General features: G+C 47.1%; 1 protein-coding gene across 3 annotated transcripts in view; it reads right to left on the bottom strand.

The window, feature by feature from the left end:
• Window positions 1-16,575, bottom strand: part of Tbc1d1 (TBC1 domain family member 1) — a 207,428-nt gene that overhangs the window by 8,015 nt on the left and 182,838 nt on the right. For all 3 annotated transcript variants that reach the window (XM_085836706.1, XM_085836708.1, XM_085836709.1), the window contains 3 exons: window positions 12,201-12,445; window positions 10,321-10,480; window positions 6,109-6,278 (listed from right to left, as the gene is read on the bottom strand). In XM_085836706.1, the coding sequence (XP_085692832.1) occupies window positions 6,109-6,278; window positions 10,321-10,480; window positions 12,201-12,445 (575 nt within the window). The remainder of the gene's footprint in view (window positions 1-6,108; window positions 6,279-10,320; window positions 10,481-12,200; window positions 12,446-16,575) is intronic.

Here is a 16,575-nt window from a genome sequence, read left to right as displayed (position 1 = left end):
ATTCAAAAGTTAGTCTATGCAAATACTAAGTCCCGTGCTGTCACATCTACCTGATTTCTTTTTGTTCCTGAGAGGCTCAGTGGGCATCATTAGCATTTCACATCCCTGGTGACTGGCTCAGACTGGGAGTCAGCTTTGACCCTGAGGATCTGAGTGACTCAGTCTCTCTGGGCCTCAGTTCCTGGCCTCCCACACAGGGCAGTAACACCTACCCCCTGCACTGAGCTGGGGATGAAGGGATACAGTTCACAGAAGTTCCAGTGCATGCCTGGAAAGCCTTCATCTTAGCTGGACCTTTTGGAATTGAACCTCGTATCCCAGCAGAACTGCAATGGATATGCACTGTGGGGTTTCCACTGCCATGAAACTGCTCCTGTCTAATTCTGAGGATGGAAAAACTCACTGAGTTTAAAGATCATTTCCTCTCCTGGGAAACTTGGCAACAAAACCTCTGGCCTTTTCTACAGAGTTAGGATGACATGTTAAGTTAAGCTGGACCACAGGCTGTGTGCCCTTCTGGGCCTTCATGAATTCTTAATAAATATCTTGGGTTCTCACTGTCTCGGTGTAATTGTTTTGTGCCCCAGGAATGGTCCAAACCCACAGCAGACTGTCTGGTGGGGCGAGAGCCCTATTCCCTGAGTAGGGCTTGCCTTGGCCAAGGGACTGAAGAATAAAGGGATGGCAATAAGGACCTTGTTCTTACCTACTTACAGATCACAAGTGACTGACGGATGCAGAAAGGCCTAAGATTAAAGCCTGACTCCACAGTGGTACCTCAGAAAAACAGGATCCATGAACTAAAGACCAAATGTTAGACACTGGGGGCAGGGCTGATGGGAAGGGGTTCACTTGTAGAAGAAGCCCAGCTTCTCTCCTTCTGAGCTTTCTAAAACCCAGGCCCTGAGCAGGGTCACTCCACACCACAACCCACAAGGAGCAGCCCTTGTCTTCTTTCGTCTGGCTCCATCTCGGATCCCACCTCGAACCTTCCACTCCTTCCTGCCTCTCCATTTCTCCACACTTTTCAGAAAACTGTGTTGCCAGAGTTTTGGTGCTGAAAAGAGCATTTTCTTCTGCTTGTCAAAGCAGGAATTATTCATTTCCTTATGCTCAGTTTTTGTCAAAAAGACATCCCATCAGCTTTATTACTGAAGCAATAAAGCTCCAGGCAGGAAGCATGGAGGGCAAAACCCCCAGTACAGCTTCCAATGTCTTTACACTGCCTTTCCTCGTCACTGTTATACGCATACTTTCCTAGTTATAACACAACTAACACCAAATATCCTATCCCACTCACCGTTTTTCTCATAATTTTATGTTTTAAGGGCTTTCTTGTGTGGCACCACGTCCCTGTAACTATCAGTACAAATGGCTTCACGATTCCCCACTAGCATACCGTAAACATATCAGACCACTCAATAACGTTTGCTATCTTGAAGTTTCCAATTTTTTGTTATTACAAGCATGACTCTTCAGAGAACTTCCTTACACATAGGCTTTCCCTGTGCTTGGGGCCAGCTCCTAAGGACGCATCCCAATAGTTGGGACTATGGCATCAGAAGGGTCTGAATGGTTTACTAGCTTGTGCTTATTGCCAAACCACTCCCCAGGAAGAACAATCTAGACAGATGCCACCAGCGTGCACTGATGTGCCAGACGCTGCATGCCCTTGGCACTGCACACTGGCATTAAAAAGCTGGCTTGTTAATCTAGCAGGTAAGGCATTATCCATGAAGCTAACTATCTCCCCAGCTCTGGGTCTGCTAGCTGGCTCTCCTTGTGTTTATGTTCTTGGCTCACTTGCTATTGAAGACTCAGGGTTCACTTTGCAGTCTTCAGACAGGGTATAATGAAGGCACTGTCGGGTGGCTTGTACAATTAGCTATATACTTTTGATTTTCTTAACTTTTAGACCTTTCCCCCAGTCTGTTAGTCTCAGTGGCTATTACAGCAGTGGGAGCAGCCTGCCTGGGTATCCACAACAAGGGGCACCCTGTCTACAGTAATTGTAAAAACAATAATAAAGCTAACTGAAGGTCAATCTGATTTTAATTATCATTACATGTGGTAGTGGTAAAGCGCTTTTCCCCCCGCTTGGTGTGGCACTATTGACTGTCCTTCTAACAAACTATTCCTTTCCACCAGTGCAGTGCCTCCTGAAAGGGCACAAGAGGCTGGCCACACTGCTGCTGTAGCCTCCTCTGAACACAGGAGTTTTGCGAAGACTGCTTTCTACCCCACCAGGTCAAGCACAACAGGGAACTTCTCTTAAAAATGCTGCTCACGGCATAGCTCCCACATGGTCCTGGGGATCCTGTAAACCCATGGATTCTGGAGTCAGCAAGTCTGGGTGGAGCCCCGATTCCACCTTCCTAACAAGTTCTTACGTGATTTGACAGTAGCAGTCTGGAACTGCAGTACAAAGACTAAACCACGTGACAAGAGGCCATAGGTCTGCCTCTTGTCAGAGGAGCCCTGTGACTTATCCGGCGTGAACTGAACCAAGGCTTCAGAGTCAGAGCACTCGCTGTAAGATGACTAGAACTCTGTTAGTGCTGATAATTCCCAGAGGGCCCTCTTAAGGTGCTCATGGCTTATCTTATCTAACAACTGTGGTGAGTACAAGGCCACATGGAGGAAGGTTAGTGGCTCGAGACACTCACCCTTGGAAATACCTCTGATGCTGCTCCCAACACGACCCAACTGAGCCAGGGCTCTGGAACCCTGAACCAGACACTCATCCAGGAGCCTGGCTGGGGCCCAGCTGCTTATGTGGTCTATGGAGAGCATCGAATGAACTGGGGTTACACTGTCAGAGGGGACGGCCCTCCACCACGGTCTGTCTATGCACAGGGCTGCAAGCTCTGTCATGTACTAACCACATCCCTCACTTCCATCCTGACAACTTCCCAGGCCACTGAGTGAGTTAGCTTGCTCTCTAGTGTCAGTTCCAGACTAGGCCACTGAGTGAGTTAGTTAGCTTATTCTCTAGTGTCCGTTCCAGACTAGGCCACTGAGTTAGTTAGTTAGCTTGCTCTCTAGTGTCCGTTCCAGACTAGGCCACTAAGTTAGTTAGCTTGCTCTCTAGTGTCAGTTCCAGACTTAACTACTCTTTCAAGGGGAGGAGACAGAAAGCCTGAGTTGTCAGAGGTCAGGTTCCATACTGAAACCTGAGTGAGGAGAAGAGCAGAGAGATACCTGCACCCCTACCTGTTTTCTATCAAGACTATTTCTGGGATGAAAACCTAGGCTTCAGATGTCCATTTCACCTAGCCTACCCCTCATTACCTCACCACAATGCTGAGCACGTCTCTCATTGGAACTACCCCATGTGTGTTTTCTCCCATGCCTCTGGCATGTAGCTCAGCAAATTACAGCCTGTTTTTGTTGTTGTTGTTTTTTGTTTTTGTTTTTGTTTTTAAATAATGTTTTACTGTATCATGGCTACTTCATCCCTTTACTGGCTGCAAAGGCAGGGCTGGGTAGCTACAGCAGAGGCCTTCTGAGCCTCCTAAAAGCTAAAAACCTAAAGCACCACTACCAGGCTGCCACACAAAATGCTGGCCATACAGCATCCTCGTGTTACTCTAGACCCAGATGGATGCAACTATGTCAGCTCCAACGCTCAATACCCAGGCCCCCGTGGTTACCTCACAGGCCCTTCCATTGCGATACGGGGTGCTGGGCCTACCTATTCTTACTGAAAATGCAAATAGGAACGCCATGACACAAATCTGCCAAGGAGTCAGAGAGCACTGCATGCCAGGTTCATAGAGGTTGCCCAAACCAGCTCAGACACATAGACCCAGAACTCCCGTCTTCCCATGTGGGGTATCCTAAGTCTCCAATATTGAATATTCCAATATTCCAAAGGGTCCCCGATGCATGCTAGAGTGCTCAGTGCTCCCACTAAGTACAGTTCTTCACAGAAAAGGCTGAGGAGAAAAATATCTATCCCCGCCCCTTTCTCTGAGGCTGGTTACTCAGAAGGTTGACCAAGGCCATGCTCTGGGGCTGGAATCAGGCTAGAAGTCAGCACTCATGGGACACGCAAATGTCAGAGATGAAGAGAATCAAGAGCTTTTCCTACAGTAAGCTGCAAGTCAGATCTTGAGATGGGCAGCGTGGGTAGCCGCTGAAGCACTCTGAGGTGTGATGCACTTGAAACCTCACCTCTCCCCTCTGCTACAGAGTGTGGACCAGCTAATTAACCACCCAGTCCTCAGGAACGTGCTCATGACTGCAGGAAGTCGTGTGTGTATATAAATGCTTCAGGACCTGGCCAAAAGGAAGGAGTCAGCAAGCTGAAGTGGCCCATACTGAACAATGGGGCCAGGCAGGTAGCCAGAGCTAAGTGCAGAATGGACAAGAACTCCTCACCACTGGCGTGTGCAGTGTGCTAAGATGACTGGTCGCCCTCAAAAGCTATAGGACGGCCTCTCCCTTTGCCCAGGCCAGATTGAGTATTTTCCTCCCGCCACATATTTAACCCCTGCAGTAGAAGAGCTGAGAGCTGTAGAGGCTGCATTTGGCTGCAATGCACTGGACTTACTGGACTGTCCTGAGCTATCTGGTCAATGATCAGAAAGCCTTACATAAGTATTTACTTAAAGAAAAAACAAGTATTTATTTATTTATTTATTTATTTACTTACTTACTTACTTTAAAAAGCTGTCTTTAAATGATTTTCTAGATTTTTATCTGTAGAACATGTTCTAAACTCAGGTGAGCTGACTGATGACTCTGCAGTGTGATCCAGTGATGACAACCCCTTCCAGGACATTCTCTGTGTGACCGTTACTTTGCTTGTCACTGCGTCTGGATTGACAAATGTTACGTGATTGGTAGAGCAAGGCTCTTGTGTGCCCATGAAGGCATTTTCTGGAGATTACTGATACATGGCAGAACAGCTCAGGAAGGAAGCCTTGTCCTAAATGTGAGCCGTGCCACCAACAGGCTGGTCCACAAGAGCAGAAAGAGGAGGAAGCCTGTAGTCCTAGCACACAGGAGTCAGGGGCAAGCTGGTCTGTGTGCTTCTGCCAGCCTGGTCTACAGAGTGAATTTCAAGGCTGCCAGGACTACACAATGAGACTCTGTCTAAAAAAAAAAGAGGAGGAAGAGGAGGAGGAGGAGGAAGAGGAAGAGGAAAAACGGGGGTGGGGGGGAGGGGGGAAGCTGCTGTCGCCACCCACTACAGACTCTACCAGACTCTAGCTCCTTCGGCTTCAACCCACAAATCTCCAGATCTAGCTGTGGACTATGACTGCATCACTGCTTCTCCGAGACTTCTGGCTTTGTGAACTGAACAGCTAATAAATTCTCTGGCTCAATAGTAGGCCGATGGCAATTAAACTACCTAGTCTCCAACCATGTGAGCCAATTTAATATTCCCTGTCTTATAATTTTTGGTCTACTGGTTCTGTTTCTCTCAGCCATACAGACTTTGCACACGTCTGGTGGTGACCCTCCCCTGTAAGCATCTTGATCTTTTATCGTCAGCAATCTCTACTGGAAAGTCATCATTCTATAGAACCGAAATTGGCTTCCACACCTGAGCCAAACCACTCACCATCAGCTACTCTCACTGTGGTTCCCAGCTAATTTACCTGAAACGGCCGCCATTTCAGAGTAATGGTGCTACTCTATTTAAAAACTAGACAGACCACAGCCTGCCAACAATAGTAACAATGGAACAGCAAAAGCATGACGCACAGTAGACTAGTCTCTTGATTACAGAAAAGTCACTTCCTGAGCATTGCAATTAATACCAGAGAAGAAAAACCAAACCATTCATTTTAACAAAATCCTGAACCCTACAAATGTATTTCAGAAGAGCCATGACGAGAATGGGAGCCTCTTACTGTAATGAACTACAGATGACATGTGCACACGATCATACCTGGATTCCTAGTGCCTTTTGCCATTCATACACACAACATACAGGCCCAGTCATACATTTTATCTTTTGATACATATCTGTGACCTGTCTTCCATATGCCAAGAATCAGGCAAGATGCCACCTGGAAGACAAAGTAGTGAGAAGCAGTTCTTTCTCAGGTGACACACCGAACCTCTGCAGGCATCTGGAGAGCTCAGTGTCCATACCTGACTGATGGTCTTCTCCATCTGCACCAGGCCCAGGTTGGGGAGTGTGTTCTTTATGAAGTCCACTATGGTTTCCAGGTTCTCATGTTGTAGAATCAAGGGCTTATGGCTCCCCAAAAGACTTAAAGCTACTTTAAATATGACCTCTGATCCCTGAAGGAAGATCATATCTGGGAAGACACAGAAATGCAGAGTTAAACCCTGCCAGTTCCTGGCTAAATACCACTATATTCTCTCTTCCTTGCATCATGGAGCAGAAGGGTGGGAAATATAAGCCCAAGTTACAAATGTTTCCTTTTTAAGAGCCCGTTATTTCAGACAGTGCTTAAGACAATATGGCAAACGAGAATAATTAAAACCCAGTAAATGTCAGCTGTAATGCAGACCCCTGTGCCATTCACTCATCTTCATGTGATCACATTATCTGTACTCAGGAATTAATAAAAACAGCAGCAGTAACTGTGCTTGGAAAAGCGCTCTAGTGCCTGGCATTGGAAAGCCACTGCAGGCCAGCTGAGCTAGTGTCACAGCGGCTCTCTTCCTTCTGGACTCTCCCCTTTCTTCTCTGTATTTTTTTTAAACGATTTATTTATTTATTTATTACATGTAAGTACACTGTAGCTGTCGTCAGACACTCCAGAAGAAGGAGTCAGATCTTATTACAGGTGGTTGTGAGCTACCATGTGGTTGCTGAGATTTGAACTTCGGACCTTCGGAAAAGCAGTCAGGTGCTCTTACCCACCGAGCCATCTTACCAGCCCTCTTCTCTGTATTTTTAAGCCGTTCAGAAACAGGCAGGAGATGGAGGGAACCTTAAGTGCAGCAAGCTGGATCCTACCACACTGCAGACTGCTTGCTGAGAGCAACACACATACCTCCTTTCCCTTGTGGGCCTTCCCACAGCCCTGGTACTGCGCTCTTTCCCTTGGTGACCTCACGCAGCCTCTCTTTTCCAGCCACCTGACTCTGTCTAGGGGAACCCTCTCCTACCCTTAACTTTCTCCTAGGAGGCTGCAGTCCTGTGCTTGTGGAGCCTCCATCTCCCTATCACAATGTGACAACCACTGTTAGGGCACACTCTGCAAAACCATGCTGTTGCCACTATGTCACACTGCTTGCAGACCAGTGGTTCCCTGGCCACAGGACAACTCTCATTTCTGACTCCATTTTCATTCTAAAGCTCCTGTGTGTTGTGTCAAGCCCTCAGCTTTACGCTCCTCTTCATTCTAGTCTCCCCGCCCCTGCAGCCTGCCCCCTCCAGCAGGACAGACAGACAGCTACTTTTCCCAAAGGCACATGTATGTGGTCAGAGGGTGAACAAAGTAAGCATTATTTTTCTTTCTTAAAAAAAGTCATTTCACTTTATATTTATGTGCCTGTGTGTGGGTAGGCAAGGCCAAAAGAGGTCATCAGAACTGTGCAAATGGAAAATCATAGGCAGTTTTGAGCTGCCTGATAGAGGTGCTGGGAACTGAACTTGGATCCTCTGAGCAATCTGTGCTCTTAGCCTCTGAGCCATCTTGTCAGCACCAGGGCAAGTGTTTCTTCCAAGGTCCCTGTTCCACTCAGATTAGAAATGAGGCCTTGGGGGCCTGGACAGAGGACGGACATCTAGCTCAGTGTGCTCACCATGGGGTCAAGGCACACACACTGACAGAAGCCACCTCTCAAGCAGCATGTCCTTCTTTGGTGGTGACCTATTAATTAATATGGGAGCTATGTTGGTGCAAGCTGGGAATCTCTTTGCACTCATTTATTGATTGATTGGTTGATTGTATTTGTGCGCATGCCCTGGCACTTATGGGAAGGTGAGGGACAACCTGCAGGAGTCAGTTCTCTCCTTCCACCATGTGGGTTCTAGGGACCAAACTCATGTTAGGACTGAACTCATGTTGGTTCTATCATGGCTGGGCAGCAGAAACCCTTAGCTGCTGAGTCATCTTGTTGACTCTGCAAATTGGCAATTGTCTATTCAGGTGTAAACAGAATTGCTGACAAAGGTTCACCTGCTTTAGGATTTATCTGGATTTAAAGGCTAATAATGAAAAAAGTCCAGGCCAGAAATGTCTAAGAGCCTGAATGGCAAAAGCAGGCAACCAGACTACTCAAGGTATGGAACTCAACAAGCAGGCTGAGGAAAACAGCTGGAACAATCTACCTTTCCAGTGGAACAGGCTGGGGGGGGGGGGGGGCTATGCAAAAGCACCTGGTGGGATGTCATAGCACACAGCCTTCTTTGGGCCCCTGCTTCCTGCCTGCACTCCCAGGAGCCCTTGTTAGTCAGTTAGGAACCCACTAGTACAGCAGGGAGCTGTGGACTCCAGGAATTTTGCAGACATTGGCATTTTTTAGGCACACTGTATATAAAACTCGAAGACTCATCACTCCTTCAGAGAAAAACATCCTGCCTGAACTGGTTTCAGCTTTTATTATTAGAATTTAAATCACGAGAACATGCTGCACAGAGCTCCAAGTGATTCTGCAGCAGAAAGGCTCCCATCTCCAGGGAGGAGGGGGCTGCTTGTTTTCCCGGTCCTTCGGCAGCTTACACAGCCTAATGAGTCTGCTTCCCCCAGAGCCCAGCACTGTCCCTGCAGGTGGCAGCTCCGCTTGGCCCAGGCAGGGGTGCCACTCATCCCTGGTAGCTAAGTCTGTGGTCAGTGCAGCCCCCTTGGCAGTTTCCCCACAAACCATGGAATTCAACTTCTCAGCTGTTCTCAGCCTGTCAACAGGCAGCTCTCCCTGCCCCCGTTCTAGTCCTCACATGACCCACAGAGAGAACAGATTAAGACAAAGAGGAAGGGTGTGAGGGCAGGGTTTTTTTGTTTGTTTTTTCCATTTCTAAGGTACAGGAAACAAAAACTCAGAAGTTATTGGCAAGAACTGAAGCCCACAGCTAGAGATACATCCTGTAACTCTTTGTCAGTATAGCAAGCACCCCATTTTGAAGCTTTTATTTTTATTTTTTGTTTTTTTTTGAGACAGGTTTCTCTGTATAACAGAGCTGGCTGTCTTGGAACTTGCTTTGTAGACCAGGCTGGATTCGAACTCATGCCTGCCTCTGCCTCCTGGAGTGCTAGGATTAAAGGTGTGAGTCATCACACCTGGCCCAAGGGTTTTATTTTTCTTACCTGTGGTCTAAATGTCATAAAATCTCATAATTTGCCTAACTGCAAGATAAATTTTACTCTCTAGCTTACTGTGGTAATTCAATCTGGGGAGAGAGTTATACAAAAGAGGGTCATAGCACTTTAAAAATACAGATTCCAGTCACAGAGGGGAGTCTTCAAAGGTTCCTGTGGACAAAGAGATAAAGGTAACAGTCCCTCACTTTACTGGGAGAGGAGGAAAAGAAAGCCAAGGCTCACTCAAAGACAAGTGTTCAGGGCAGACAGATGGCTCAGTGGTTAAGAGAATTGTCTGCTCTTCCAGAGGATACAAATTCAATTCCTAGCACCCCAATGGCAGGCACTCACACTACCTTTAATTCCAATTTCAAAGGACACACAGCACTTTTCTGGCCTCTGACACTCACATACATATGGCATACACCCTGACAGGCACATACATATACACAAAATAAACATAAATTTAAAAACAAAGTTTCAGCATTTTTAGGAATCATGTCTAGTCAAGTATATACAAAATAGTGTATGATCAGTGTTTGTGAACAATCCCTTGAGATGCTCTCTGAGGGGCTGGAGAGATGGTAAGCACTTGCCATATAAGCAAGAGGACCTGGGTTTGGAACCCTAGTACCACATGACAACTGGGTATCACGGTGCAAGCCTATATATAAGCCCAGTCTGGAGGGGTAGAGACAGGAGATTCTCTAGGGCTTATTGGCCAGCCAAAAAATAAGAGACAATGTCTCAAAATATAACGTGGAGAGGGCTAATGGAAGATACCTGCTATCACCCCCTGGCTACCATATCATGAGTATTCATAAGTGCACATGCACACACACAAATCTCCTCTCAAGTTCTAAAATAAATCTGTAAAAGTGTAATTGCATGTGTTTGAAAGTAGGAGAGGTGACTAATGGGACATGTCCTAGGCCAGGCCAGGGTCATCAAAAGTTCAACAGGACTTGAAAGTCTCCATTCCAAGCTTGACTAGATAGCTATAAAGACCAAGCAAACCACCAGGGTAGCAATGACGCTGCTTTGTGACAGGGGAACACTGGCTGGCAGATGGATGGAGGAAGCTCACCAAAGACTCTGGCTACAAAGCCGAGTGGGAACTGTGAGGCGAACACGGTGAGAAACCAGGGAGCCGCGTAGAGGCTGGGGCCGATCTCGTGCTCTTCCAGGTGGTTGTAGAGGTCTCGGTGGTAATCATGGAGGAGCCGTGACAGCTGGTACATCTGGATCTGTAGGAACACACGTCCATAGGGGCTGGGAACTGAGCACAGACTCCATGTATAGATTTACTCATCTTGTGTGTGTGTGTGTGGGGGGGGTGTTTAGCTCTGTTGATTCTCTATTTGGCTTAGAGTATCCACTGACCTAATGCATCCAACCAAAGCTTCCTGGGAACAGGCTCCCATTGATCAGTAGAAGCCTAGAGCACTAGTGCTGGGTCTGCTTCCACTCCATCGTCCTCCCCTTGTGCTTCCCAGCTAAGACCCTAAACATCTGTCTGTGCAAAGATCTAAACAATTCCCTTACATTCTTAGAAAAACTCTAACCAAGGGGAATTTGGAACAAAAATCTCCTGCTAGGAGTGAACCAAGGACCCCTTCATCATGGTTCCAGAGTGTGCCCTCTCTCTCTGTGCTCAACAGTCAATTCCCAGAGTCAGTCTACAGGTGAGAGTCAAGTCTTACAGTGGCTGCCTTCCCTTTTGAGATTCATGTTCACATAGTTCAAGCTTACAGGAAAAACCAAATGAACTTTTAATAATGCATACTGGTATTTTCAAACAAAGTCCTTAGCTCCAATGGTACATTCTAAAGCCCTAAAGTTACAGAACCCTGCTGGGAAATGAATGGATGACCAGCTAATAAGCAATGCTCTGGATACTCCCAGATCAGGGCCCTGAGCTTTCTCCACCTCTGGAAAGCAGCAAGCACAGTGCTTGATGAGCTGGGTGTACTGTTGTGTCTGGCCCTCCTCCTGCCCTGCCTGGAAGGTGGGGCTGGAACCCAGGACTTCACCAGGGGCTGGGAAACAACCACTGTGCACATCTAGACTTTTCTGTTTGTTTGTTTGTTTGTTTGTTTTTGAGACCGGGCCTTCCCATGGCACTCACCTATAGGGTAAACTCACTATACAGGCCGGGACAGCCTACTACTTTGGATTCTTCTGCCTCAGCCTCCTAAAGGTGGGCTTACAGCACCCAGCCCAGCTTGCTTTTCTGTTGAACTTGCTCATAAATCAAATACTGACAGGGTTTCTATTCCATTCCAGGAACTGCTAGCAGCTAGGGGTATAACTCAACAAAATCTTCCCTCATTAAGGAAATCAGGATATGAGAAGATAGGAAGTAAATAACTAGGGTGGTTTATGGCACGAACTGTGTTGTCCTGAAGGCATGAGACAAGGTAGCATGACATGGTCTGTCTGTCAAGAGTGGAAATGAGGGACCCAGCGCCAGCACAGGCAGGAGGAGCTTCTGGGATACAGTTCCTGACAGTGGAGCTGAACCCTGGATGATGACAGTGGATGGAGAGAGGATCCCAGGCAGAAAACAGAACAGATCACAGGGTCAGAGGCACCAGAAACATTCATAGAAGGCTAAGGGAAGGGACATAAGTGAAGGTCCTAGAGCCAGACAGGCCTGGATTTAAATTCCACCTCTAGTCCCACCTTCCAGGGAGTGAGAAAGAGAAGGAAGGAGAAAAATACCAAAACCTCTAGCTGTGTGCCCTGGGCCAACTTCATAATCCATTTGCACCCTCAGTTTCCCTGTCTACAAGCTGAGTGAATTAACAGCATCGTCCTGAGAGCCATCATGGGAAGCACACAGAGCAACACCTAACACAGATGAGACGGCAGCAGCCAGCAGTGGACAGGAGCCTAGATCTGCCCATAGAGGAATGACACACCTCTTTGGCATCTTTTTACTTATGTCGCAAGGATGCTTGGTACCTGCAAAATAATCATGTCTGGTCGATACTGTTTCCGCAGCCCCATGTCAAACATCAGGAACTTGAGCATCTTGAACGCCTCTTCCTCACTCATGTGAAGAAGCAAAATGCCTGCCACAAAGCTGAGACCTTGACAGTATCCAACCTCCTGGTCCAGAAGTGAGTAGGCCTTTAGAATGTTGTAAAGTGACAGCTGACCTGCTCCAAGCTGGGCAGAGAAGTATGGATGTGTTGGGAAGGTTCGTCCTGGGAAAAGAATACAAGTTAGGGGTAGCATACAAGAGGCCCATGGAACCAGATATGCAGCATCAGGGAATGAAACCTAAAGGTGATCAGTCGTAACATCAGTGTGTCTTAAGTACCAACCACCTCTGATCAGTGAATGTAGTCAGCTGGGTTCTAAGATAATATTTGCAACAAAAACCCAGCAACTTACCACGTTTTGCAGTGTTTAGTTTATTTGTTTCTGAGATTGGCTCGGAGTTTGTAGCTCTGGCTGGTTTGGAGCTTGCTGTGTAGACCAGGCCGGCCCCTAATTTGCTGTGGAGACCAGGCTAGCCTCACAGAAAGCAGTCTAGCCTCCCCTGCAAGTGCTGAGATTTTAAAGGTGTGTATCACATGCACAGTGATTTTGTTTTTAAGTGCTAATTTAGGTAAAAGAAGTTATAACGACCTTTAGTCTAGTGAATATATGCTTTTTCAATAAAAAACAAGAAGGCTGCTTGTCCTGACCATAGAACCTCACTTCCCAAGAGCACGGTACTTTCTAGACATCAAACTGCCCAAAATAAAAATGTGGCACTTCTTCTGTGTGTGCTTTATTTCACCCAGGAGGCTTTCATTGCTGAAGCCTGCCAAAGTGATAGACAGAGAAGGAAGTTTCTAGGAACAGGAAGTGCCTCGTTAAGTGCAGGGGTGCATGGGCCCAGCTATGACACTGGCGAGAACCATGACCTAGCTCGTCATCAATGGCAGCAGGCACATCTGGGCCACAGCAACGCTAGCTGGAGTTACTGAACTTGCCTCAGTGGGGCAGGAGGAGATTCTGCAAATCCACAGGTTTGTCCTCCTTTCCCTTAGAAAGCTTTTAGTTCACCCTGAAACATATCTGCACTTGGGTTGAAGAAGACAGACACAGGCTCCTGCTTTGCATTCCAAGCTCCCTTCTTGCCTTTGCTACTCTCTTCATCAACAGACATTCCCCAAATGCTCTGTGTACACATCACTCTACAGCTAGGGAGAAGTGAGAAGCAGGGCACACACAACACAGTTCCCCTCCACTAACCTGGAGATCCGCACATCCATTTCCCACCCTGAGATTTGTCCTCTAGGCTAGATGCAGGGCTGAGTGAAGACTCCTGGAGTCTCTGACCATGTGTGGCTACATATAGCATTGTATATGTCCACGTGAGCAGAAGAGGCAAGGTATCTTTGTTCAGCTCTCAGTTAACAGCTACATGAGGCCATGATGCAAGAGCTAAAGGGAATCTACACAGGTCCGGTGTTACAGTGGGGCCAACGAGATGGCTCAATGGGTAAGGGCACCTGTATAAGCCTGGTAACCAGAGGTCAATCCCTGAAGCCTATGCACTGGTGGACAGAGACAACCGACTCAGCCAAGCTGTCCTCCACACATGCACATGGCACACATACGCACATGCCCACATCATGTGCACACACAATAATTTTAAAGTTACATGTGGAATTCATTTTAATAAGATGTTTAACCCAACAGACCCAATATTATCATCCTAACATGTAACCAACACAAAAACATCAAGGCATTTTGCCTTCTCTTTCCATGCCATTGAATTCCAGTGGGTTCTTCTGAGTGACAGCACACCTAAATTTAGGCTCATCACATTTTGAGGACTCAACAGCCACTTCCGGCTCCTGTATTGAATAGGCTAAGAGAACTGCTTTCTTAAGAGAGGAAGAACAGGTGGCACCCTTTTCTCTCCGTTCCCATTCCCTCACCAGGCCCCTCACACGTGGAACAGTCCTCCCCGCATGGACAGTTCTCTTCCCTTTCTAAAAAAGAATCATCTACTTATTTATTGGGTGAGTCAAGGGTATGCACATCTCACCCGTGCTAGGCAGAACAACCTGGAAGAGTCAGTTCTCTCTCATCCTTATAGGTTCTGGCACCAAACTCAGGTTGCCAGGCTTGGAGGCAAGCTGGGAGTTCTTGCCTTCCCACTATGTGTTCTTCTAGCTCTGTGCTACCTACCACTCCTGTGCTCCTGCTGTGGCCAGGGGATCCTGGGCTCCGAGAAGCTTGTTCAGGGTTCACAGGTTCATGGGTCGGTCTCTCTCTCTCTCTCTCTCTCTCTCTCTCTCTTCACGTACACTAGTGTTTTGCCTGCACATATGTGTGTATGAGGGTGTTGGATCACCTGAAACTGGAGTTATAAATAGCTCTGAGCTGCCATGTTAGACGCTGGGAATTGAACCTAGGTCCTCTGGAAGAACAGCCTGTCCTCTTAACCGCTGAGCCATCTCTCCAGCCTCAAAACCTTTCTTTTTATAACTACAGATGTCTATAAAGTCAGCCTTTTCTTTGTTTATTTCAAAGAATATAACTCCAACAACTAGATAAAGATAATATGATAATCCAGATGATTTATTAAATAAGCTAGGAAAGATATTTAAAAACTACAACATAATGTCACAGTCATCACTGGTTTTCTTTTGGAAAACGGTTGTTTTTCATTGTATGTTTATATAGTGAGTTTAGTATAGTCATTTTAAAATAAAAACTTATTTTTAACTTTGTCAGTTTTAGTTTCTAATGTAGTAAATAATTAATATAACATTTTCCATATAAGCCGAAGCTCTTTGGGCTATTTGATCTCAAAAGAGAAAGGGGTCCCGACCTCCCAGTTGTGAAACACTTGCTCTAGGCCCACACAGCTTATACACTTTCCTGGCTGCAAATCCACAAAGGAGAGCAAGGCAGGCTACTGGGGAGAGAACAGACCAGTTGGATTAAGAACATTTCCTGGACAACCCACTCTCATGAAGCCAGAGTGTGGCAGCCCTCCCGCCATGATCAGAAGGTGGTCAGATGGTGTGACGCCAGCACCAGGAGGGAGGGAGAACATTCCTCAGAAGACCTCATGGAAGACCCTGCTGAAGCAGGGCCTGAGCCTTGTGTGATGTCTCTCCAAGGACAATGTCAGCTCGGTGTACCTCACTGCTCACTCAAAGCTGGGTGACTATAGACAAAACACTGCCAGCTGTTTGCTCTGTTGGTCCAAACTTCAGGAAGAATAAAAGGAAAGTCCAGGGCTAAGTCTCTCCTGCGACAAGCCTGGCAGAATAGCCACTAGGTATATATAGCACTGGATCTGAAAGACCCTTGTCAGAGAATGGTAAGCAGAAACTGATGAATCCTTGGCAAATCCATTGGAAAAAGGGGACTTCCTTCATAAACTACACTTTATAATTCACCATGAGGTAGAGAACTGCAGGCCCTTTCAGTCTCTGTTAAGGAGAGGCCACTTTCATACACCGAAAGAGATTGTTAAATGGAAACTGTCAAAAGGGCACAAAGAAACTCCTGTAGACTGGGGAGATGGCTCAGAGGGTAAGAGCATTTGCTATACAAAAGCACAGACAACTGAGTTTGAACCCCCAGAATCCACATAGAAAGCTGGGCATGGTCACATGCATGCCTGTAACTCCAGCACTGTGGGTGGATGGAGACAGAACGGTCACTGGGGCTTGCTGGTCACCAGCTTCAGAGAGAGACCCTGTCTCAAAGGCATGAGGTGGAAAGTGACAGAGCTAGGCACCAGATGTCCTCCTTTGGGCTGTGTGCCCTTCCACTAAACTGTGCCTCCTAAAGTGACAACATGTCTAGCTGCTCAAGATGACCCATTGCAATTGCAGCCAGTGACACTGTCTGAGCTCTGTCTAAGCGCCCCAGAGTAAGCAGTGGCTGCTGGGACCTGCTCTCGGGGCTCGGCATGTGAGCATCTGTGACAACCTGCTACAGGTTTTCACAGGATTTCAGTGCGGCAGCTTAAGCCTGAATATTGTGGGAGTCTTGACACTGACTACTAAACACTAGACATCTTTCGAGGTGCTGGAGATGGCTGCTAACCAGTCTCTGGGCTGACGGACCACTGACTGATGGCGAGCGGGTGCAGGAAGACTTTAGTATCTGTGAAGGAATGAAAGTACACTCTGCTTCATCCATCTCAGCACTCATGCTCTATCCCTGCAAGGTTACAGGCAACTTAGTGTCTCCTGATGTTGCTGTGATAAAGTCCTCGGACAAAAGCAACCTGAGAGAAAGGGCTTACGTTACTTCACAGCTGAGGTGTACTCCATCATGGGAGGGAGTCAGGCAGCAGGGCTGGAAGCAGCTG

This window comes from Mus caroli, unplaced genomic scaffold (genome assembly GCF_978045245.1).
Source record: "Mus caroli unplaced genomic scaffold, Mus_caroli_1 scaffold_4, whole genome shotgun sequence".
NCBI classification, from domain to species: Eukaryota; Metazoa; Chordata; class Mammalia; order Rodentia; family Muridae; genus Mus; species Mus caroli.
Note: the sequence above shows the minus strand (reverse complement) of the source record. Positions and strands in the feature narration are given on the sequence as shown.